This window comes from Hippopotamus amphibius, chromosome 12, assembly GCF_030028045.1.
Source record: "Hippopotamus amphibius kiboko isolate mHipAmp2 chromosome 12, mHipAmp2.hap2, whole genome shotgun sequence".
Classification (NCBI taxonomy): domain Eukaryota; kingdom Metazoa; phylum Chordata; class Mammalia; order Artiodactyla; family Hippopotamidae; genus Hippopotamus; species Hippopotamus amphibius.
The window spans coordinates 36,253,159-36,277,620 of record NC_080197.1 but is presented as its reverse complement, the minus strand read 5'-3'; the positions used below and the strand labels follow the sequence as shown (position 1 = coordinate 36,277,620).

Genomic DNA, 24,462 nt, shown 5'->3' with positions numbered 1-24,462 from the left:
ATGGCTCCAATTTGGATTTTTTTTTAATTTTAAATTTAATAACACAAAAAAAATTGTGGTAAAATACACATAACATAAAATTTATCATCTTCAACATTTTTAGTGGTATTAGGTACATTCACATTGCTGTACAACCATCACCACTGTCCCATCTCCAGAACTCTTTTCATCTTGCAAAACTCAAACTCAATACATGTTAAACACTAACTCCTCTTTCTCCTCTCCTCCCAACCTCCCAGGAACCACCATTCTGCCTTCTGTCTCTATGAATTTGACTTCTCTAGCGGCCTCATGTAAGTGAAATCATACAGCATCTGTCTTTGTGTGACTGGCTTATTTATAGCCAGCCCTGCTCTTTGTTGATTGCTCTCTGCATCGAATATCTTTTTCCATCCTGTCACTTTCAACCTATTTGTGTCTCTAAATCTAGACTGAGTCTCTTGTACGCAGCACATAGTTGGATCATGTTTTTTAATCCATTCTGCCAATCTCTGTCTTTTGATTGTAGAGTTAAATCCATTTACATTCAAAATAATTACTGATAAGGAGAGACATCATTTTGATTTTTTTTTCTATATGTCATATAGCTTTTTTGGTACCTCATTTCTTGCATTACTGGCTTCTTTTGTGTTTAGTTGATTTTTTGCAATGAAATGTTTTAATCCCCTTCTTGTCTCCTTTTTTTAAAATATTGATTGATTGATTGATTGATTGATTGCGTTGGGTCTTTTGTTGCTGTGCACAGGCTTTCTCCAGTTGCTGCGAGCAGGGGCTACTCTTCATTGCAGACCACGGGCTCTAGGCACATGGACTTCAGTAGTTTCAGTACACAGACTCAGTAGTTGTGGCTTGAGGGCTCTAGAGTGCAGGCTCAGCAGTTGTGGCGCATGGGCTTAGCTGCTCCATGGCATGTGGGATCTTAATGGATCAGGGCTTGAACCCATGTCCCCTGCCTTGGCAGGCAGATTCTTAACCACTGTGCCACCAGGGAAGTTCCACCTTTCTCATTTCCTTTTGTGTATATTCTATAGCTGTTTTCTTTGTGGTTACTATGGGGATTACACGTAACATCCTAACATTATACCACCAATTGGAATTTATGCCAACTTAACTTCAATAACATACAAAAACTCTGCTCCTAAACAACACTGGCCCCACCCCCTCTCAGTTACTGATGTTATAAAAAGGTCTTTATACATTGTGTGTCCAAAACATAAACTATTAATTATTTTATGCATTAATTGCTTAAATTGTATACAAGACAAAATGTGGAATTTCAAACAAAAGTTATAATAATAATAGCTTTTAAACTAATAGTTTTGGAAACTGTATTAGTCTCTTAAATCATGTAGAATATAAAAAACTGAGCTATAAACCAAGGTTAAAACAACACTAGCGTTTACAATTGCCCACGTATTTATCTTTACTGAAATCTTGATTTCTTCAAACAGCTTCAAGTTACTGTCTAATGTCCTTTCACTTCAATCTGCAGGATTCCTTTTAGCATTCCTTGCAAGGAAGGTCTAGTGGTAACCAACTTTCTCAGCTTTTGTTTATCTGGGAATGCCTTCATTTCTCCCTCACTTTTGAGAGACAGTTTTGTTGGGTATAAGATTCTTGGTTGACAGTTTTTTTTTTCTTTCAGTACTTTGAATATAACAGCCCCAATGCCTTCTGGGAAAAGTTTCTGGTGATAAATCTGCTGATAATCTTACTGAGGACCCCTTGCCTGTGATGCATTACTTTTCTCTTGCTGCTTTAAAGAGTCTCTCTTTGTCTTGGTTGTTCTATAGCTTGATTATAAGGTGTCTTGGTGTGGCTCTCTTTGAGTTCATCCTGTTGGAAACTGTTGAGCTTCTTAAATGTTTACAGTCATGTCTTGCATCAAATTTGGGAAATTTTTGGCCACTATTTCTTCAAATAATCTCTCTATCCCTTTATCTCTCTCTCTCTCCCCTTTCTGGGACTCCCACAATGTGTTTGTTGGTCCACTTTATGGCATCCCACCAGTCCCTTAGGCTCTGTTAACTTGTCTTCAATTTTTTTTCTGTTCTTCAGTCTCAATAATTTCAAATTGTCCTATTTTCAAGTTCACTGATTTTTTTTTCTTCTGGCTACTCAAATATGCCTTTGAATCCCTCTAGTGAATTTTTAATTTCAGTTATTGCAATTTTAAGTTCCAGAATTTCTTTTCAGTTTCTATTTAGCTTTTCTATCTCTTTTTTGATATTTCCATTTTGCTCACACATTGTTTTCTTGACTTTCTCCATATCTTCCTTTAGTTCTTTGAGCATCTTTAAGACAGTTATCTTTGTCATCCAGCAATTCTGCCATCTGGTCAGTGTTGGTTTCTGTTGATTTCTTTTTCCTTTGAACAGGCCATTCTTTCCTGTACACCTTGTGAATTTTTGTTGAAAACTGGACATTTGAATCTAATAATCTAGTAACTCTGGAAATCAGATTCTCCCCCTTCCTCAGGGTTTGCTGGGTTTTGTTTTTGTTTTGTTGCTTGTCGTAGGCTGTGTCTATGCTGGGGATCAGCCTGAGGTATAAACGTAGGTCTTCTCAGGTCTTTTTTAAACCTGCATATTTCCTTGGGCATGTACCTTTCCCTGGCCTTATGTGGTAACTTTATAAATTCCCCTGTATTTGTAGTTCCTTTTGAAACTACTAGACTTTAAATGTCTAGCTCCCAAAAGGGAAAGGCAGAAAAATGAATGGAAGGGGGAGAAAAGGGTGCTGGCCCTTTAATTCCTCTGGACGTTGCTTCAGCTGGAGGGGGAGGGCCTTGCAACACCATGAAGGGGTTCAACATGGGCCACCTGCCTATGTTTCTGCACCTCCAAGATCAGAAGCAGCAATCCTCAATCAGAACACAAAGCCCCAACTTTTGAAGGTCAAGGTCCTTATTGCCCACTGTGGCTCCCAAAAGCTGCCCATAAGCTGCTCTAGGAACTCATGCACAGCTGCCTGCCATGTGGATAAGGGTTGGGGGTGGAGCTGGAGCTGAAGTTGGCTGGAATTAACTGCAGTTTACTATCCAAACCCTCCCCTGGAAGTTGCAAGCCTTGGAATAGGCTCCAGAGTTCAAAGATAGTTACATGAGCCACATTCTGCCAGTGCAGTTGTTCTCTGGGTGAGGAGACAGAGTTCTGGGGCTTCCTACCCCACAACCTCCCAGAAACCTCTCTCCTCCTGTTTGGACTCTGTCCTCCAGATGTGGAGGATGAGTTTCTCATTGGATCATGGTCCTGGGATTTCTTCTACCTGTTCTTAGTGCCAACATGGCACCTGTTCTCTGATTCTCATGATGTATATTAGTAGTCTTTCTTCTCCCACATCCTCCCAAGGGGATTTGCTGGGGTTCAAGGTCACCTTGGGGTCAGAATGTGAGACCCAAGAGCCAAACATTAGCTCTCTTAGTATAAGAAAATTCTAATTGCTCACAGATAAAAATGATCAGCTGGTCATGTACCTCCCTTGGCACATGCATGCCCAGAACTACTGAGCTCCCAGCATCCACTTGCCAAACTCCTATTGGTCCTTTGAGACTCAGCCCAAAGGTAACATCCTGATTGAATCCATGCACAGTCTATCCAATCCTTTAGGTGTGTTTCCACAGAACAGCAAATAACAATACTGTTAGCTAATATTTATTGCATGCCTTTGTTGAGTGATTGAATAAATCATTACTTCTTATATTATTGCCAAAATGTCTATGAGAAATGTTTGAGCCTGGAGACTGGGGCATCCCTGGAGAAAAGGGAGAAAGAACTGGTCTTTGGCAAGCACTGGGACCAGGATGCAAGACTGACAGCATTCCCATGGCTCTGGAGGGAGTGATAATAGTCAGCTTTTGGCTGATTTCACACCCTTGCCATAAGTATATTCGCAAGTGCTAGGAAGGCCTGGCAACAGGACCCAGCAAATGCCACTTTAGTAAACTACCACAGTGATTAAACTTCAGGATGCCACAGAGTGCCTTCCTAGCTCTTTCCTCTAGCACGTTCCCTCAGTCGGGAAGCATCCGGCTTTAAATTTGGGAAGGCAGGAGATGGCAGGCCTCCCGTCCATCAGCATCATCTGGTGCCATCTTTGAGCTGCCAGCATGACAGCTGGGGAAGAGCGGGTTCAAGTTGACTGGCAGAACATTTCACATCGAATGAGTTTGTGCAGAATAACAGTGTAATAAATAAGGCTCTAGAGGAACCCAGTTATCGCTTGCATTCCAAAAGTGAGATATAGCCTTACCAGGAGCTCACAGAGCCATCTGTCATCAAATATTAGTCTTTGTGTCAAAGGCTGGACTGGCCTGAGGAAATGGAAAACATCAGTGGACACAGGCAAATGACGACACCGTGTCTTTCAAAAAGATTTACAGGGAGCTACCTCCAGGAGCCAGACGGTTCTGAAATAAATATATAAAACCACTACCCAAAGCAGTGAGACTTGAAATCTTGGCTGCTGAATGCTAATGAGTCTTCCCACTGGATGAATTCAGCTTCTGTCACTCGGGATACATTCTTGAGTAATACAATCCTTATCTGCTTGGATTTGGGGCTGGAATGACTGCGATCTCCTTTAATGTGTTTTTGCCAGTTTGATACATCAAAATCTGATCGTCCTCGAAGCACTCTGCTGATGACACAACCACTGGTGACAGGAACACTGAAAGCGGATGAAAGCTTGAGAATTGGAGAAAAGCTGTAGGGATTTGTGGTTGTTTGGTTTCCTCATTTTTTTGTTGAGGAAAAGGAGGAGGGAACTCACAAGCTGACATGATAGAGAACTGGGCGTAAACAACACCTCATCGGTCAACAGCACAACCGCTGGCCGAGCACCTCAGACCACGTGGCAATGGGGAAAGTCTGGGAGGGCAGAGAGGCGTGCTGGCCATGGGAAAAGGAAATGCATTAGAAAAGCAATTCATTGAGATGAAAAGCTCAAGGACAGCCAAGTCCCAGCAGCAGCAAACATGGGAGGTTTGATGGGCCTTATCTGTGTAAGGTCTTCAGCCTGGACTGGCCCTGGTAGGGTTTAGTCCTAGAGGATGTGTGAGGTCCCACCCTGATGGGAGACCCTACAGAGGCCTCTGTTGGGAGTTACAGGGATGGGTCCCTAGGGCCAGAGTTCAGCAAGTCGACTTTTGTGGTTCAAACTCACAGAATTCACCTCTGCTTGGGTTTCCCTGTATAGAGCAATCCTTCCGCAGTATATCCCTGGACAAGAACTGGTGGACATTTACAGCATAAATGGCACAGTGGTTCCCCACCTCCATCTGCCCCCTGCAGGGTGTCTTGCTACCTGGCAAAGCCTGCAGGGCTGAAAACAACATCCTCCAGACTCCCTCGACTAGAGTTCTGCTGTGATTTAGGGAGGTCCTACCAATCAGATGGACCTGTGTGAGACTTGGAGACTGGTTTCGTTCTGGTGGCAGGGAATGGGACTTATTGCATGATGGGGACGGAGTCCCAGCTGTACTAGACAAAAAGAGTTCCAGAGATGGGTGGTGGTCACGGCTGCACAACAAGGTGAATGTACTTAACGCCACTGAACTGTACACTTAAAAATGGGTAAGATGGTAAATTTCATATTATGTGTGTTTCACCACGATCAAAATTTCTATTTATCTATCTATCTATCTATCTATCTATCTATCTATCTATCTATCTATTTATTTATTTATTGCCTCGAGGCTTGTGGAACCGTAGTGCCTTGACCAGGGATTGAACCTGGGCCCCTGGCAGTGAAAGCATAGAGTCCCAACCACCAGACCACCAGGGAACTCTAAAAAAATTAAAAAAAAAAAATCACTCTACTCTGTGCGTATATAGAAAGGAAAATATAGGCCAATTCAATAAGTTTACGCTTTTCTAAGACTCCTGCATGTGTAGAACGTACTCCTTCCAAATTCCAGTTTGATTCAGAGGTTTGCCAGTATCACTGTTCTCAGTACCACGAGCAGCGAGGGTGAGGCAGCCTTAAGGCCACTCCACCATCTCCAGGACATTCACCCAGGCACCTGATGCCCATTCTGCAAGTCCTGATGCATCATGACACCCACGCCCTGACAGCTGATTGGCCAACATGGCAAAGTCCAATCTCAGAGTGGTTAAAATGTGGGGGAAAAGTGGGCGCCGGAAGCAATGAAATATTTCTCTTGACTTTTATGAGCTGGCCTGGATGAGCCTAAAATGAGGCTGCCAAAACGCTCCCTCTAAATGGAAATATCGTCCCCTGTTTAAAACCTTTCAAAGGCTTCTGGACATTGACCAAAAGAACAAAGTTCAAACCCCTCTGCATGGGATACAAAACTCTTCACCATCTATTTCTTTAAAAAGTTATGAATTATTTTAAGCACACAAAAATGTAGAGAACATAACATAAATAACATGGAGCCACCAACCAGATTGGACAAATACTTGACAAATGTTGGCACTTTGCCATATTTGCTGAGAATATTTGATTTTTAATCTAAAAGCATAAGCTATTCGCGGTGCATTGATATTCTCTGTATGTAGCACTCATCCTACTGCCCTCTTCTTCCCAGGGCCAATCACTCTCTGGAAGATGTGACACGTTTCTTCCACCCATGTTTTACACTTTCACTTTATCTTAACCCTTTCCTCCCTCCCTATAATAATACACTGGATTGTTTTATGGTTTTCACTTTTACGTATTTTTATTTTCAAAATGTCTGTTGTTCATTAGTGCTTTCTTTCTTATATATATATATATATACACTTTGGCCATGCTTTTCTTTCTTATATATATATATACTTTGGCCATGCCACACGCCTTGTAGGATCTTAGTTCCCTGACCAGGGACTGAACCTGGGCCATGGCAGTGAAAGCACCGAGTCCTAACCACTGGACCGCCAAAGAACTCCCTTAACGTATGTTTTATTAACTGTCTAAATCCTTCAGCAGTGTGTTTCTTGTCATTTTCCTGTTGGTAGTCGCTAATGTTTCCCAATTTTTTACCATTTCAAACAATAGAGCCATTGACATTTTGAGCATATCTTTTTGTGTTCACAACAGTGAGAATTTCTCCACAGTGGCTTTGTTAATAGAAATATAATAAAGCCACAAACGAGAATCATATATGTAACTTAAAATGTTCTAGTAGCCACAATGAAAAATATAAAAAGAAACTGAGGTTAGTGTTTTTTTTCTTTTTTTTTTTCACACGGGCTTAGTTGCTCCGTGGCATGTGGAATCTTCCCAGGGCAGGGCTTGAACCCATGTCCCCTGCATTGGCAGGTGGATTCTTTACCACTGTGCCACCTAGGAAGTCCCTGAGGTTAGTTTTAATGACATACTTTATCCCAACATACCCAATATATCTGTTTCAACATATAACCGTCACGTTAATGAAACACCTCACAGTATCTCTTTCATACGCAGTCTTCAAACCCAATACAAATTTCTCAGTCTGGGTGAGCCACATTTCAAGTGCTCAAGTCACACGAGGCTAGTGATTACTGTCCAGGACAGCGTGGCTGTAAAGTACGTATTTAGAGATGGAACCACAGGGTCACAGGATAGGACATGGCATCTGCAACCTGGCTTGATATTATAAACATGCTCTTCAAAGTGTGAGAAAGTCCCCCTTTCCTGGGGTCCCTTCCGACACTTGGAGTGATCTGCCTGCCAATCTTGGCTCAGCTGGTGGGTATGAAAAGGCACCTCAATGTACTTTTCTTCTGCTGTTTGCTTTCCTGGTAAGTTTGAGCTCCTTTTCATGTTTACTGACCACTTGGGTTACTTTTTCTATGACTTGCTCATTCTGATCCTTTGTTCATTTTTCTGAGTTACATTTTTCTTGTTGATATGTACTCCTTTATATATTCTAGCTACAGAGCTTTGAAGGACACGTATCTTACAAACATCACTTTCTAGTCCATGATTTGTCTTTGCATCTTGTCAGCATCTTTGTCATACAGAAAATTTTAATTTCAATGTAATATTTATCAACATTTTCCTTTATGAGTCTGTGCCGTTTCTGTGTGGGTTAAGCAATTCTTCCTTGCTTGGAAGACACTTGCCTATTATTTTTTTCTTTAAGAGTTCTAAAGTTTTCTTTTTTACATTTAGTTCTTTATTGTAGCTGGAATTTCCTTTGTGTTAAGGGTGACATCGAAATTTTACCACCTTACACCCATTAGGATGGCTGCTATCAAACAACAGCAGAAAATAACAAGTGTTGGTGAGGATGTGAAGAAATTCGAACCCTTGTGCACAGTTGGTGGGAATGTAAAATGGTGCAGCCAGTGTGGAAAACAGTACGGCAGCTCCTCAAAAATTTAAAAATAGAATTACTATATGACCTAGAAATGCCACTTCTGGGTACATACCCAAGAGAATGGAAAGCAGGGTCTCCACGAGATATTATTTATGCTCATGTTCACAGTCTTATTCACAATAACTAAAACACGGATGCAACCCAAGTGCCCATTGATGGATAAGTGGAGAAACAAAGTATGGCACATACATACAATGGAATATTATTCAGCCTTAAAAAAAGTAAATTCTGACACGTGCTACATGAATGAACCTCAAGGACATTATACTGAGTGAAATAAGCCAGTCACAAAAAGGCAGACTGCATGATCCCACTTATATAAGGTACCTAGACTAGTGAAAATCACAGAGACAGAAATTAGAACGGTGGGTGCCAGGGCTGGGGGGAGGGGTGGGTGGGGGTTATTGTGTCATGGGAATGGAGTGTCAGTTTTACAAGATGAAATGAGTTATGGAGATAAACCCTGGTGACGGTTGCACAGTATTCCAAGTGTATCTAATACCAATGAACTGTACATTTAAAAAATGGTTAACATGGTAAATCTTATGTGTGTGTGTGTGTGTGTGTGTGTGTGTATACATATACTTTAAAAAGATTTATTTATTATTTATTTTTGCCTGCGCTGGGTCTTCATTGCTGCACACAGGCTTTCTCTAGTTGCGGTGAGCGGGGCTACTCTCTGTTGCGGTGCGAGGGCTTTTTATTGCAGTGGCGTCTCCTGTTGCGGAACACAGGCTCTACGTGCATGGGCTCAGTAGTTGTGGTTCGTGGGCTCTAGAGCTCAGGCTCAGGACTTGTGACGCATGGGCTGAGTTGTTCTGTGGCATGTGGGATCTTCCCAGACCATGGATCAAACCCATGTCCCCTGCATTGGCAGGGGGATTCTTCACCACTGAGCCACCAGGGAAGTCCAAATCTTATGTATATTTAACCACAATACAAAAACAGAAAAAATGTACTGGGGAAAACGGGAAGGCATCAAATGTATCCTGAATGAATGAATGAACAAACGAATGATGGTGGGAGAAAACAGGCAGCAAAAGAACGATAAGGGACTTTGTTTTTCTCTAGTCTACAGAGAAGATGCCAGCTATTAAGAGATGACAGTGGAAGGAGGACTGGGAGCTACTATCTCAGTCTCAGCACAATAGGGGCAAGGCCATCTCCTGACCAGGGGAGAGCAAGCCTCAAGGAATGGGTGCAGGGCGTGCTCCCCTTGGGAACTGACGAAGGGTCACTACAGATGCCACTATCCACTGAGAGATAAACTGAAGCAAAATACTTCATGATTGTTATACAACACATTTAACTTTGTGTTTTCCCATGTGTATTGCCAACTGGTCAGGCATCATTCACTGAAAATTCTGTTATTGCCTCATTGATTTCTCAAACATCTGTCTGTACCCAGGTCTCAAGCTTGGGAATTTTTCTGGGGCTTCCATTCTGCTCCAAGTTTCTAGCCCTGAGCCAGGACCACAGGCCTAAGGACAATGTTTATAATAAATCTTGATGTTAGCTATGGGGAGACCTCCTTTTCTTTATTCTCCAGAACTATCTTGGCCATTTTTGACATTTAAATTCCTTCTGAGTTAAATGGCCAACTTCCCAACTTCTGGAAATGACCTGTTGGGGTTCTGACTGAAACAGCATTGACTTTTTGGATTAATCTGGACAGAGCTTGTGCTTTTTAAGACAGAATTTTTCCATCCATGAACATGTAGTTCTCCGCTGTCAACGGATGTTTAAAAATTTGCTTTTCACTAATTTCTTTAAAATTTTAAGATTTTTGACATGTAATTTTTATTACTGTAAATGGCATCTTAAAAAATTATTTCCCTGGAGGTTCAGTGGTTAGGACTTTGAGCTTCCACTGCAGGTGGAACAGATCGAATCCCTCCTCGGGGAACTAAGATCCCACATGGCGCGCATGGCCAAAAGAAAAAAAAATTTTCAAACTGGCTTTCCTGATGTGTCACTATACTGTTTAGTTTGTTTGTTTTGTTTTTTTGTTTTCACATTTTTATTGGGGGCCATCAGGGAAGGCGCCTCTCCCTGTCAACGGAGATCACAGTTTCTTCAGCCACTCCAAGCTTGGTCCCTAGGGTCCTGGGGGTGGCTGGGCACATCGGGCATGTTCCCGTCATCTCCGAGGGGCACTGGGTAATTGTAGGGTGTGGCCTGGTTGATCATGATGGAGTACTTGGTGTAGTGGCTGAGTGAGGGCAGAATTATGACGAGGCCCCCGATGATGAAGGATACCACCAGCACCAGCCCCCTGGCCCAGACATTCTTGAAGAAGGCGGCGATTCTTCTGGCCACCTTGGTCTCGGCAGCGGCGGCCTATACTGTTGATTTTTGAAGTTGCTCTTATATCAAAACTGTCACCGGTTCTAACACTCTGCTCCAGAGTCTGGATCTTCTTTGGAGACAACCGTATAGCCCGTCAACCACGCACACCTTGTAGCCTCCCCCACTCCCCACAATCCGCAGCCCCCTTTCTCTCGGGCGCCCCTCCAGCCCTCATCCATGCTGCACGTGTGTCGTGAACTAGCCTCCCGTGAGGACTGTTTCGTTTGCACAAGTTCTGCTGTGCCTCTGGGACTTGCGGGGATCATTTCTCTGACTGGAGTCTCCTTGTTTCCCGAGCTCCACCCCATCCCATGCAAATGTCACCTCCCACACGAAAGGTCCCTAACTCAGCCACAGGAGGAATAGTTTTTTCACTCCTCAGAGTGTCAGGGACAAAGGCATCTACCATAAGGGACCATGATGTGCTGTGCTTCAGGCTTCGTCACCCTTGTTGGAGTGAGGGAACCCGAGGTCAGTGACTGTGTCAGATCCAGCTCTGTACTCCCAATGACTAGCTCCCCAAAGCCTGAAGCACAGAACGTGTCAGGAAAAGCTTGATCAAGCTATATCCAAACTACAGTTGGTAGAGCTGGGAGGGTGGTTTCCCCAGATCTAGAGTTGAATCCTTAACACTCTGGGTTCTGGGGATTGATTTCATCAAGGTAACCAAACTCACGAAGTTTGACGGATAAGCTGGAAGACTAGTGTGAAATAATAGATTGCATTGATCTCTGCCCCTGGTTCCTGACACAGAGCTCCTAAAACCCTTCATATTTCCTGGATAAAGGAGTGTCTTTTTTTTTCTAATCAGATGACCGGGGGCGGGGAGTACTCCTGGAGAGCTTCAGGAGGGGGCTGGCCACTTGAAAGACAAAGCCATGATTAGAAGCTTCGGACTTTCAGCCCCCTGCTCCCCTTCTCTGGCGAGTGGAGAGCGGCTGGAGGTGGAGTTAATAATTGATCGTGCCTACGTGATGAAGCCACCACAAAAGCCCCAAGGATTTGCAGTTTCCAGGTTGCTCAGGAGGGGGGCATGCCTGGCAGGGACGTGGGAGCTCGTGCCCTTTCCCCAGACCCACCCTATGCATCTTTCTACCTGAATGTCCCCCTCTAGCCTTCATCATATTCTTTCATAAACCAGCAAACGTAAGTAAGGGTTTCACTGGGTCCTATGAGCCATTCTAACAAATTATCAAACCCAAGGAGGGGCTGTGGGGGAAATTCCAACTTACAGACCAGTCAGATGGAGGTCTTGGGAATCTGGGACCTACGACCTGTGACTGGTGTTTGAAGTAGGGGTTAGCCTTGTGGGACTGAGCCGTGAACCTGTGGGGTCCGCACTAACTCGTTACTCTCTGAATCGCAGGACACGCAGCTGGTGTCAGAGAATGGGTTGATGGGGGGGGGGGGGGTGTGGAACGCACATCTGGTGTCAGAGGTCTTGTAAGTGTTGGTAGTTGTCTGAGAGTGAAGGGAAACACAGTTTATTAACTTAGGCTGTGATCCTGCTCTTACCTGCGAAATAAGACAAGCCATGGGCCCAATGCATGACCTCCCCAAGAGCTTCACCTCCCAGGAGACCCCAAAAGAGATGAGGGAGTTGCTGGTAAGCAGACAGAGCTCCCCATTCCAGCCAGCCCTGCCCTCCTATCACTTGTACTACCACTTTCTTTTAAAAGTCAATTATCGACTGGGGCGGGGAGGGTGGGGGGGACTCGAGGTGGGGGGAGTCAAAGGAGGGAGGGAATACGGGGATATGTGTATAAAAACAGATGATTGAACCTGGTGTACCCCCCCAAAAAATAAACAAATAAAAAAAAAAAAGTCAATTTATCTTCTTTCCCCGAAAATGTATTTGAAAAGGAAAATTTATATCATTTCTTTACATTTTAAACCAGGGTCACTGGAGATAAACAGAAAGTAACTGAAAAGAAAAAAAATGCATTAAATTTTAGCTGGAAAATTCTGCCTGCTAACGGCGCTGGGCCCCAGGATTGCCCTACCAACCACGATTCAGTGTAAGACACGTCAGCACTGAAGGCCAGCAGCAACGGAAGCTTCCTCCTGGACCACCGTCAGTGCTCACGACACTGGTCTCTAGTAGAAGGTGTTCAGAGGCAGGACTCTGTATATTCCATCAGCATCATTGGTGCTATCTAGTGAGCGTCCTCGCTGAAGGGCTTGTTTAGTTTTCTTAGTGGGTATAAATCGTTTAAACCTGATAAGATTTAGAATTAAGATTAGAAATGTTTATGAGAATTTTTAAAAGGTTTATATGCATAGAAAAAGCCTGGTATCACCCAAATGTCCGTAATGTGGACCGCTGGACTTGTGTGTGTGTGTGGAATAATTTTAGATTTACAGAGAAGTTGCAAAGGTAATGCAGAGAGGTCTTGTGTACCCTTTCACCCAGTTTCAGTTTTGCTTAGTGGTACATTCCTCTAATCTCACGTTTCTGCGGTGCATTTGTCAGAACTAAAAAACCAACACAGGACATTACTATCAACCAGACTCCAGACTTTACTTGGATTTCACCAAATTTTCCATGAATGTCCTTTTTCTGTTCCAGGATCCACCCCAGGGTCCCACATTTCACTGAGCTGTCACATCTCCTTTGTCTCCTCTGGTCTGTGACCATTTCTGTCATTATTTTTATGACCTTGACAGTGTTCTTCTCTGTTGTTAGTGCTTTGGGCATCTTATCTAAGAAACCACTGCCTAATTCGAGATCACAAGGGTTTCGCCCGTGTTTCCTTCTCAGAGTCTGACACTTCATCTCTTACACTGAGGTCCTTGACCCATTTTGGGTTGCTGTTCATACAGTGTGAGGTAGGGATCCAACTCCATTCTTTTGCACGAGGCTGTCCAGTCGTCCCAGCATCATTTGTTGAAAATAACATCCTTTCCCCACTGAATGGTCTTAGTGACATTATTGAAAATTAAATGAACATAAATGTGAGAGTTTATTTTTGGATCAATTCTAGATTATATGTAAATTAATATCTCATGCAGTACCACGCTGTCTTAATTACTGCAGCATTTTAGTAAGTTTCAAAACTGCAAAGTGCGAGTCCTCCAACTTTTTCAAGGCTGTTTTGGCTATTCTGGGTACCCTGAATTTCCGTATGAATTTTAGAATTAGCTTGTTAATTTCTACAAAGAAACCAACTGGATTTTGATGGACATTGCATTTATCACCGTGCTTTTTGATAAGACTTAAAAACAAATATGCCAGTTCATGTTTACGTCACAAAATTTCACTAGAATAACAATATGATGCCAGCTTTTCATAGTAAACAATTAGAAAATTAAAAAGGACACATTTGTTTTCAACATCACATCTGAACACAGGGGTTTAGTTTGTTTAAACACTTTATTTCTAACAGATATTATGGCTTATAAGTCATAAAAATCATCAAAATCATCAGTGGACGTGTTATGGTTTCTAGGACGTAAAGCAGCTTCGATCTCTGAGTTACTGTCGTCAGACTCACCCCAGAAGGCTGCAAGAGAAAACCAGACAGCTGCTCAGCATCTCTGCACACTGATTAGCTTGGCTTACTCAGCCCTGGCCCGCGAAGGGCCTCCTGGGGGCCCCGCGTGGTACACCTGAGCAGACACACCCGGAGCGTAGGCCAGGGCTACACTGATGACACGTTTGTGCGTGTTCCACATGCTGCTATGGGAACACCCAGCAAAACAATTTCTATTCCCTTCTGCCCAACTCTCCACTGTAGGATGGGGTCTGTAACCAGGGCTGACACGGGAGCAGGGCAGCCGGGTGTTCTATCAGGCCCGGTAACAGCTCGCCTGACTGCTCCTCACTAGAGGGACATGGTGGAGGAAGGACAGCGAGGTCTGCACTGAGACGAGGGTGGGGGACACACGGTTCATTTGGGAGGTGACCCTGGGCAGGATAGGAGGGGAGAGGGTGTTAACCTGGAGCAGGGCGGGCAGTGGACGGCTGGAGTCCGTCCTGCTGGGGCCCCTGAGAGACCCCAGAACGCTCCTCAGATGGTCCCAAAGGCCAGCAAGGGAGTGGGGTTATTTATCCACCAAATCCCACCCCTCAGTGGCTGGGGGTTGTTCTCCACCACGTGTCAACTCCCCAGCGCTTCTTGCTCCTGTGGCCAGAGAAAGCCCCCAGGTAGAGCCACAAGCTGCCCAACAGGGAGGCTGCAGGCACGGCCTGGTGCGCCAGGGTGTGGTGGGCACACCACCTGTGACACCAACCACCCCCGTGATCCCTGTATCTACAAGGCACGGTCTGCCAGCACCGTGATGACTCCTGGGATACGACCCCACTTAATCCTCGCACCAACCTGGCGAGGTGAGTACAAAGGTTTATCTTACTGAAGCTGAGAGGGTAACTAAGTGGTCCAATCACAGTGGCAGTGGCTGCTTAAGCACCCAGCCGGCTGACTCAAACCCACGCTCTCGGTTGGAAACGGGGTTTCAGAGGCAGGAGTAGAGGTGACCTGAGCTCAGCAGGGGATATGCCAGTGCTAATGTGGAAGGAAGGTGTTGAGGGGTACACAGGAGCTCCCTGGGCAGAGGAAAAGGGACAGGAATGCCACAGAGAAGGAGGGGCATGAGCGAAGGTGCAGAGGTATGAGGGTAGAGCTTGGGGAAGGCTGGCTGCGACTGGAATCCACCCACCCCCCCGCCCTGCCTCCACCAGGAGAGGATGAGACCTTGGATGAACCCGGGTGGGAGAAGGGGCCGCCCAGACCACACAGGGGACATTCCAGACTCTACCCTCCAGGTGACGGGTGTGCTGGCCCTGCTTCCCCAGCTGGATGAGGATTCAGAGGCTGACTGGGGGAGGGGCAGCGGAGGGCTACAGCAGGAGCCCTCAGGTCAGAGCAGGGGGCACCCACTGGCGGTGGCAGCAAGGACAGGGACAGGGACAGAGGCGAGGATGTTTCACGTGGAAGACACATGGCGGGGGAGGCCAGGATCCCCTGTGAAGTCACACATGCAAATTAAAAGACGTGGCACAGTGGCCCCCGGCAGCCACGTTCTCAGGCAGGCCCCCCCGCCCCATTCCCCGAGGGTGCGGATGATGCCACACGTCACAAACCACCCTTTTAGTTACAACACAAATTGAGAGTCTGGTCTCTGGTTATTGCTCTTACCTTTAGACTTTAAAGTGGTAGGTAGTTTCTTTTTGTTTTCTTGCCTGTAAAATAAAGAAATAACCTAAGTCCTGAAAAACAAAAAAGACAATCAGACTAATAGTTTTACAAGCATCACATTAGGGAAGAAGCATGTGTTACTTACTGGGAGGCCAGAAAGTTTACATTTACTCCCTGCGTTTTAAAAGCAAAAAGCAAGTGTCGGGATGATCATGGCCAGAGGCACCTGCTGATGCTCTGGTGCGAGGGTGCCCGGCGCATCGGGTGCGAGGGCGCCCGGCGCATCGGGTGCCCACTGGGGAGGCCGCTGGGGCAGGAGGCAGGTCCTGGGACGCTCGAGGGGGCAAAGCTCAGCACTGCCAGCCAAGCTGAAAGCAGAGGATCCGAGGAACAGGGAGAAGCTGGCAACGAGGTTAAAACACTTACCTCTGTCGAGCCAGCAATACGGATACTCAACTGTTTAACAAGCAGTTCAAAATAAACTCTCAGTTTGCTTAATTCAGGATACTAACTCTCGGTAGAGAAAAAAGCAAGTATCCTGTCACCTGTGCTTAGGTTTCTGTGTGTCACACACATGAACAGGCGAGTGTCCAGGGACATGCCTAACACTGGGTGACTCGCTAACTGAAGCCACGCTGTCCATCTCCGGCCCCTTCTCCGGAGCTTTCGTAATTGTCACACACGTGAAAGTCCCCTCTCGGAGCAATATTGAAGTTTTTTTTTATTATTACACTTAAATTCTTTAAGGGTGGTACTAAATGGTCAAAGAGATATTAAAACAGGAATAGTCCCTTGTGTATGGCTTGATATTTGGATGTTTTTCTGATATTTCTTTTTTTTTTTTTTTTTTCTGATATTTCTATTGAAGTGTTTCGTTGCATTTACATTTGCAGATTATTCCAGGAGGGCAAATTCTAGCCTTTAGGTGGGGAGTGAGCTGAGAGAGGACAAGGGCCCCCGTGCAGCCTGCTGCTGCTCTCGGTGGGGCCCAGGCCCCCTTGATGCAGGAAACCCTGGGAACTCATCTCTGTTCCTTTGGGTCAAGTCTGGTTAACCTATGGCTTGAAAATCTGCCTTTTGCCATAGCTGCCATAATTTACGTTTTGTTTTGTTCGTCTGTTTTCAGTAAAACAAGCTCCGTGAAGGCATAATTTTCTAGGTAGTCTGTCCTCTGTCAGTGCTCCTTTTAAACTTGGTGCCTGTTTCTTTTTTTGTTTTGATTGAAATATAGGTGATATACAACATTACATAAGTTACAAGTATACAACACAGAGTGATTCACAATTTTTAAAAGTTATACTCCATTTATAGTTATAAAACACTGGCTATATTCCCTATGTTGTACATTGTATCCGTGGCTCTTAATCCCCTCCTGCCCCGCACCACACCCTGTACTGGTAACTATTAGCTTGTTCTCTATATCTATTTTTAAAAATTTTTATTGCAGTATAGTTGATTTATAACAATGTGTTAGTTTCGGCTGTACAGCAAGGTGAATCAGTTATACATACACATATACCCATTCTTTTTTAGATTCTTTTCCCATATAGGTCATTATATTACAGAGTATTAAGTAGAGTTTTCTGTGCTATACAGTAGGTCCTTACTAGTGCTCTCTATGTCTGTGAGTCTGTTTCTTTTTCTATTACTTTCACTAGTTTGTTGTACTTTTTAGATTCCACATATAAGTGATATTATACAGTATTTGTCTTTCTCCAACTTATCTCACTTAGTGTAATACCCTCCAAGTTCACCTATGTTGTTGCAAATAACAAAATTTCATTCTTTTTTATGGCCGAGTAGTATTCTATTGCGTATCTATGCCATATCTTCTCTATCCATTCACCTGTTGATGGGCACTTAAGTTGCTCCCATACCTTGGCTATTGTAAATAGTGCTGCTATGAACAATGGGGTGCAGGTTTCTTTTCAAATAGTGTTTTCATTTCTTTCAGACACGTATCCAGGAGTGGAACTGCTGGGTCATACGGTAGTTCCATTTTTAGTTTTTTACAAAACCTCCATAATGTGTTCTCCAGCGGCTGCACCAATTTACATTCCCACCAACAGTGCACGAAGGTTTCCCTTTTCTCCACATCCTCACCAACATTTGTTATTTGTGGTCTTTTTAACGATGGCCATTCTGACCAGTGTGAGGTGATACCTCAATGCAGTTCTGATTTGCATTTCTCTAATAATTAGCGATGTGGAGCATCTTTCCATGTGCCTGTTGCCCATCTCTCTGTCTTCTTTGACAAATGTGAAAAATGTTTATTCAGGTTTTCTGCCCATTTTTAAATCCAGTTTTTTTTTTTTAATATTGAGTTGTATGAGCTGCTTACATATTTGGATATTAGCCCCTTATCAGTCATGTCACTATCAAATATTTTCTAGGTTGTCTTTTCATTTTGTCAATGGTTTCCTTTGCTATACAAAAGCTTTTAAGTTTAATTAGGTCCCATTTGTTTACTTTTGCTTTTATTTCCTTTGCTTTAGGAGACAGATCCAAAAAAAATATTGCTACAATTTATGTCAAAGAGTGGTCTGCCTGTTTTCCACTAGGAGTTTTATAGTATCCAGTCTTACATTTAGGTCTTTAATCCATTTGAGTTTATTTTTGTATATGTTATACAATGTTCTAATTTCATTGTTTTACATGTAGTTGTCCAGCTTTCCCAGCACCACTTGTTGAAAAGACTGGTCTTTTCTCCATTGTATATTCTTGCCTCCTTTGTTGTAGATTAATTGACCATAAATGTGTGGGTTTATTTCCGGGCTCCCTATTCTGTTCCACTGATCTATGTGTCTGTTTTGTGCCCATAATGTACTGTTTTGATGACTGTAGCTTTGTGGTCAGGGAGCATGATTCCTCCAGCTTTGTTCTTTCTCAAGATTGTCCCGGCTATTCAAGATCTGCTGTGTTTCCATACAAATTTCAAAATTATTTGTTCCGTTTATGTGAAAAATGCCCTTGGTATTTTGATAGAGATTGCACTGAACCTGCAGATTGCCTTGGGTAGTATGGTCATTTTAACAACATTAATTCTTCCAATTTATGAACACAGTGTATCTTCCCATCTGCTTGCGTCATCTTCAATTTCTTTCATCAGTGTCTAGTTTTCCAAGTACAGGTCTTTTATTTTCTTAGGTAGGTTTATTCCTAGGTGTTTTATAATTTTTGATGCAATGGTAAATGGGATTGTTTCCTTAATTTCTTTCTGAGAGTTCACTGTTAGCGTATAGAAATGCAACAGATTTTCGTTTGTATGCTTCAGCTTTACTGAATTCACTGATGAGCTTCAGTAGTTTTCTGGTGGCATCTTTAGGATTTTCTATGTATAGTACCATGTTGTCTGCAAAGAGTGACAGTTTTACTTCTTCTTTCCAATTTGGATTCTTTTTTTTCCTGATTACTGTAGCTGGGATTTTCAATGCTACGTTGAATAAAAGTGGCGACAGTGGGCATCCTTGTCTTGTTCCTGATCTTAAAGGAAATACTTTCAGCTTTTCTTGGTAGGTGCCTATTTATTTGATGTGACCAACTAGTGGCCTCTGGCCATTTCTCCATGAAAAGTGGACGGCCCCACAGCCAGTGTTGACTGTCATGAAGGTGCCAGTCACGTGGGTGCTGATGATGTGAACCTGAGTCCACCTTCCATAAGTGCATGCGCGCGCGCGCGCGCGCGCGCACACACACGCACACACACACAATCCTGGGTTGTGTCTACTAACTATGCAGCTCCCACTTCACGAGGACACCGCTCAGTGCAGGCTGGGGATGGGCGGGTAGGCAGACATAAGAATGCTGTAAAGATGCAGAGAGACTAATCTGTCAGCTGATGTCCAAATAATAAGAGCCATGTGGAGTGGGGGGAGGGGGAGATGGCAGGAGCACCGCAGGCAGGACTGAGAAAACAGGCAGATGATGGGGCGGGCGGTGGTGTGGCTGCAGGATCCCAGAGGAAGCAAGGTGCTCCCTGGACTCTACTGTGAGAGCTGGAAAGGATCTCCAGGCCAGGACCAAGGCAAGCGCACAGAGGCAGGCGAGCACACGCCAGCTCCTTACAGTCTGGCCCCTCCTCTGAGCTCCACACGCCTGTCCAGGGCTCACCTGCTGGCTCTACCTGGCTGCCTCCAAAGCATCTCATGGCCAACACGCCCATCCACGACCAGACTCAAGCTCCTCCACCAAACCTGGGCCTTTCTCCTGTCTTGGCCAACAGCACCCCAAGCCTCGAGTCCCTCCCAGCCCCTCGCCACTCCTCTGCCCTCCCACACCCCATTAGCCCCTAGGTCCTGCCAAGTTTACCTCTCAGCACTTCCCAAGTCCTCACCCATCCCCTACACACTGCCGTCACCTGGTCGACCAAACCAGCATCTCTTGCCTGGACCGTCTAACAGCCTCCTAACTGGTGACACCACATACACCTCATCCCTTCCGACACTTTCCACTCGGCAGCAAAAGTGAGCTTCTGAAACACAAATCTCATCCCTCTGCCTCCTTTCTGAAAAGTTTTCAATGCTTTCCCATTGCTTTTGGCAAAAGAACTAAACCCTGAACAGCGCCTCCAAGGCTGATGCCCAGACTTCGTCAGGCCTCCTGCTGTAGCCTCTCCAACCCCCACACCCCACTCTCCACCCCCGAGTCCTCACCGAATTTGCAGTTTCACAGCCACTTCTGTCACTAACTGACATTTGACTGCCTTTAGGCTGTCAGCTCCACGAGAGCAGCCACTGTACCCATTTCAGTCCCCGGGGTACCCAGTGCTCTGCACTTAGTAGGTGCTCAGCGATATGCGTGGAAGGAATCGATGAGCCTCACTAAGCACAGGGCCTTGCCTAAAGGCGCTTGATCAGTATTTGATGTTAGATTATTTACTTTGCATGTTTCTACTTCTATGTGAGTTCTGATCAAGTTGTTCAACTGTCATCCCAGAAACATGTTTCAGAACTAAGCACATGTGTCCATCCCTTAGGAAGGTGGAGAATGCTTCCAGGTGTTTCCAACGCCATCCTCACCCCTTAGGGGCAAGTATTTTTCCCTTTGGGAAACCATTTCTGCAAGTCGACATGACTTTGCAATGCAAGGTTGATTTTTATTATACATGACTCGTAGGGTCAATATTACTTTCTCAGATCACACCTAACATCTAAAGCTAAGTCAAGGCGAAAGGGGATGGTGTGAGATCTCTTCTCGCAGTAGACGGAGCCAACTTATTTCGCTATTATCGTAAATGAGAGAAAACCCAAACCAAATGCACTTCTGAAAGCATAAGAATGCAAGAGTTCAGGCTGTGGGCCATGGGCTATCAGATGTGCTTGGACTCTGACTGCCTGATCTTCCCTGACAGTGTGGATGTCACACCTCCACTGTGTAAGGCAGAGGCAGCAAAGGTGAGCTGGAGAGAGCCGGAGAGTAAATGGTTCAGGTGTGGTGGCCTCTGTCATGACTATTCTACTCCAGCTGCTGCACGAAAACAGCCATGGACAATAGGTGAACTAGCAGATGTGGCTGTGTTACAATCAAGCTTCACATAGAGACACCGAAACTTGAATTTCATATAACTTTCAGGTGTCATGCAGCATTATTCTTCTTTGGATTTTCCCCAACCACCAAAAAACATAAAACCTCTCTTAGCCTTCAGGCTGCACAGAAACCAGGCAGAGGCCCAGGGTGGGGTCTGCTGAGGCCTTTGTGAAGCGTGGCCACCACCTGATGCCCGGACACCAAACCAGGGAGCCCACCCTCCCCAGCCTGCTCATAGGCAACTCCTCGAATCCAAGAGAGCAGAGTTTGTACTTTTTCCTAGAAGTTTACAGTTAGACTGGAAATCACATTTACAAACAAATCACTTTCAGAAAAGACACCACAGGTAATCGATTAGATTTAGGTGTGACCACACTCCCCTAGTCTCATTCTAATGCAACCGTCTCTGCGCAGTGTCCCGGAGGTGTGGCACCTCCCCCTTTGCACAGTGACCACCACGTGCCCACCAGCAAGATGCTCCATGCCAACATTCTGCTGCTCTGGCTCTGTCACATGTCTTCTGTCTGTCCATCAAGCCATCTCAGTTTTCAATGCTGTTTATAAATTCCCTTGCTATTGATAAGGGATTAGGACACAAAGATTAGGACAACTCTCATCAAAATCACTTTTTTCCTCATTCTTGCTACATGTAAAAAGTTAAGGTCAGCCAGGGTCTTAACAGCACACATTTTATTCCAAGCACAGCATCGAGTGAACGCCTAAGATGTGATCCTGCTGATACAGGTACTAGAGAAAGCAGTTGAAATTAAGAGCGTTGAGTATTCATTTCTTATGAACATAAAGGCTAACAATAATGCTAGAAATAGTCTACATAGTCAACATAAGCAGAAAATTAGGTAGCAAGGGTGTCTTCAAGGATTCAGGTTTGCCTTGTGAGGCCAGCAAGTAGAGACAAAAGCGAGACATGGAAAACCTACGGGTTCCTAAGAGACTCATTATTAAGTCACACCAGGGCTCAGGACAGAGCATGCTGTGTGAGGGGTGACGGGGGCTGTTGGGTGAGCGTAGGGCCTGGGGAGGCAGGCCCACCCTGGGGAATGCAGACCACAGGAGCTCCTCAGAGCTGCGAGATGTTCTAACGTTATAGTAACACAGACTCTCAACCTCATAGTCAGTATCATCATTTTGAAAGAAAAAAATATCTACAGCCCATTAACAAACATACACAAGTTACTATGGCTTTGAGGCCACATCCATCAAGTTTGGCAATGAGATTCTGGGGGTCCTGCCAAGAACATGGCCTATGGTGTTGGGGGCAATAAGGAAGGGCCCTGGCAGGAAGAGCCCTTGTAGGTCTAGGGTCTTACCATAAGCCTGAAAAAGAATATCTAACTTATGAGGAGACATGGTCTCTACACTCTGAATTCTGTAACTTTTAATGATTTTGACTAGCTATCAGTATTAAATGTCTCACAGAGGATTTCAGCTAGAATTTCCCTCAAAACAGACATGTTTCTGAAAAGTACAAGGCAAAAAGAAAAAAAAAATTCGGAAAGAAAAAAAAATCCCCATCAGTGTGCCAACAAATCCCTGTAAGTCCTCAATTTTAAGTTTTAGAAGCAGACCGGCCTGAGACAGCTTTAATTTGACAAAGTCTGAGCGCCCCCTGATGGTCAACCAGGGGCCCTGCAGCAGAAGCCGTTTTTTAGGGGTCAACTTCTTTACTCCTTCCCCTCAGCCAATCAAGCAAAGACTGTTCTTTCCTGCTGTGTTGAAAAAATAAAGTAGGCGGGCTTATGACGAGAAACATGTGGAATATTTAGGAAGCTGCTACTTTGGTAGAATTTAAGGAGAATGTAGATTTGCTAAACCAGAAACAGACGGGGGCTTTTATACCAGAACCTAAAGGACTTCCAGGAAAATCTCACTTTTATTTCTCTGGACTACTGGTTCCTTGTGATCTTCGTATCACCCCAGGGGAAGTGGCACCCCACCAGGCAAGAAGAGACAGGACGGCCCCACCGCAGTGGCAGCTGCCGCCCGGCGCCCTCCACTGGCCGCTCCCGTGGCTGCAGGGCTGGCACCAAATGCCACCCACCGTGGCCCTGCCAGGGTGCGGCGGCTGGGTGACTTCTGCTACCTTTCCCCCAGGCAATTGTGTTGCAGGCACACGTCCTTTTCTTTCGGTAAACCGCTATCTCTATCCAGGCAATAAACTGAAGTCACATGGCAGGCGGTTAAAACACACTCTCCGTTGAATAAATGGATCCGGGAGAGAGAAACGGCTTCCTGGGGAAGGTGGGGCGAGACAGTGTTTGCGGAGGAGGAAGCTCTGGCATGCAGCCCTGAACAAAAGGGGACAAGTGGTCTTTACTCGGAGAACAGCTTCCTATTAGGACTCACTCCTTCGTACATTATGTCTTTCATCCCCACTCAACCACAAAATGATTCTGCGGAGGCAAATACAATGGTGGAAAAAGATTTACACTGAAAGAATCTTTAATAATAAACTGTTGCCGATCTGCCTACTTGCCCGTGATTTATAATACAATAAACATCGGATTCTATTACGGCTCATGCACTGAAGCCGCTGCTCTGGAAAACGGAATATGAAAGCACGGGGACCCCACCACCATCACAATGAAATGAGCATGGATAAATGTGCTAAGAGTATCTCTTTGCATCTTTTATAGCTTGTGTGTATTAATCTGTAACGCTTATTAAGAAAGTCATTGCTATGCAAAGCAGCACCCAATCCCTTTCTCTGGCTTTTCAACAGAGTGCACTGTTTAGCCAATAGGACGGACCCTCTGGCCCTCATTCTGCATTCATCACAGGCAACATTTGCACAATGTATCTCTCAAAGGCGGCTGAAAGGAAGGCCTTAATACTCATGTAAACAACTGCAAACCAATTACTTAATGAATCAGGCCCACACATAATGAGGTGCAGACAAAGAGCTATAAATGCATTTTTGCGCCCAAGCCGCTGCTTTAAAGTAAAATCCCTCAGCTGTAGTTTGGGCTTAACTAGCACATCATAATTATTGTCTCTAGGACATCAGAGGAAGCCATTTTTTTTTTTACGGTCCAGCAGGGTCTTTTTTTTTTTTTTTTTTTTGAGGTTGCTCATCAGCTCACTGACAAAATAGAGCAAAGAAGAATTTTTAAAAGTGCTACAGCA

The 24,462-nt window shown here is 44.7% G+C and overlaps 1 protein-coding gene across 7 annotated transcripts in view; it reads right to left on the bottom strand.

The window, feature by feature from the left end:
- Positions 1–14,008: 14,008 nt before the first annotated feature.
- The window catches only part of KIZ (kizuna centrosomal protein), a 126,276-nt gene continuing 115,822 nt past the window's right edge, over positions 14,009–24,462 (bottom strand). For all 7 annotated transcript variants that reach the window (XM_057701324.1, XM_057701325.1, XM_057701327.1 and 4 more), the window contains 2 exons: positions 15,793–15,836; positions 14,009–14,157 (listed from right to left, as the gene is read on the bottom strand). In XM_057701324.1, the coding sequence (XP_057557307.1) occupies positions 14,051–14,157; positions 15,793–15,836 (151 nt within the window). In that variant the 3' untranslated portion in view covers positions 14,009–14,050. The remainder of the gene's footprint in view (positions 14,158–15,792; positions 15,837–24,462) is intronic.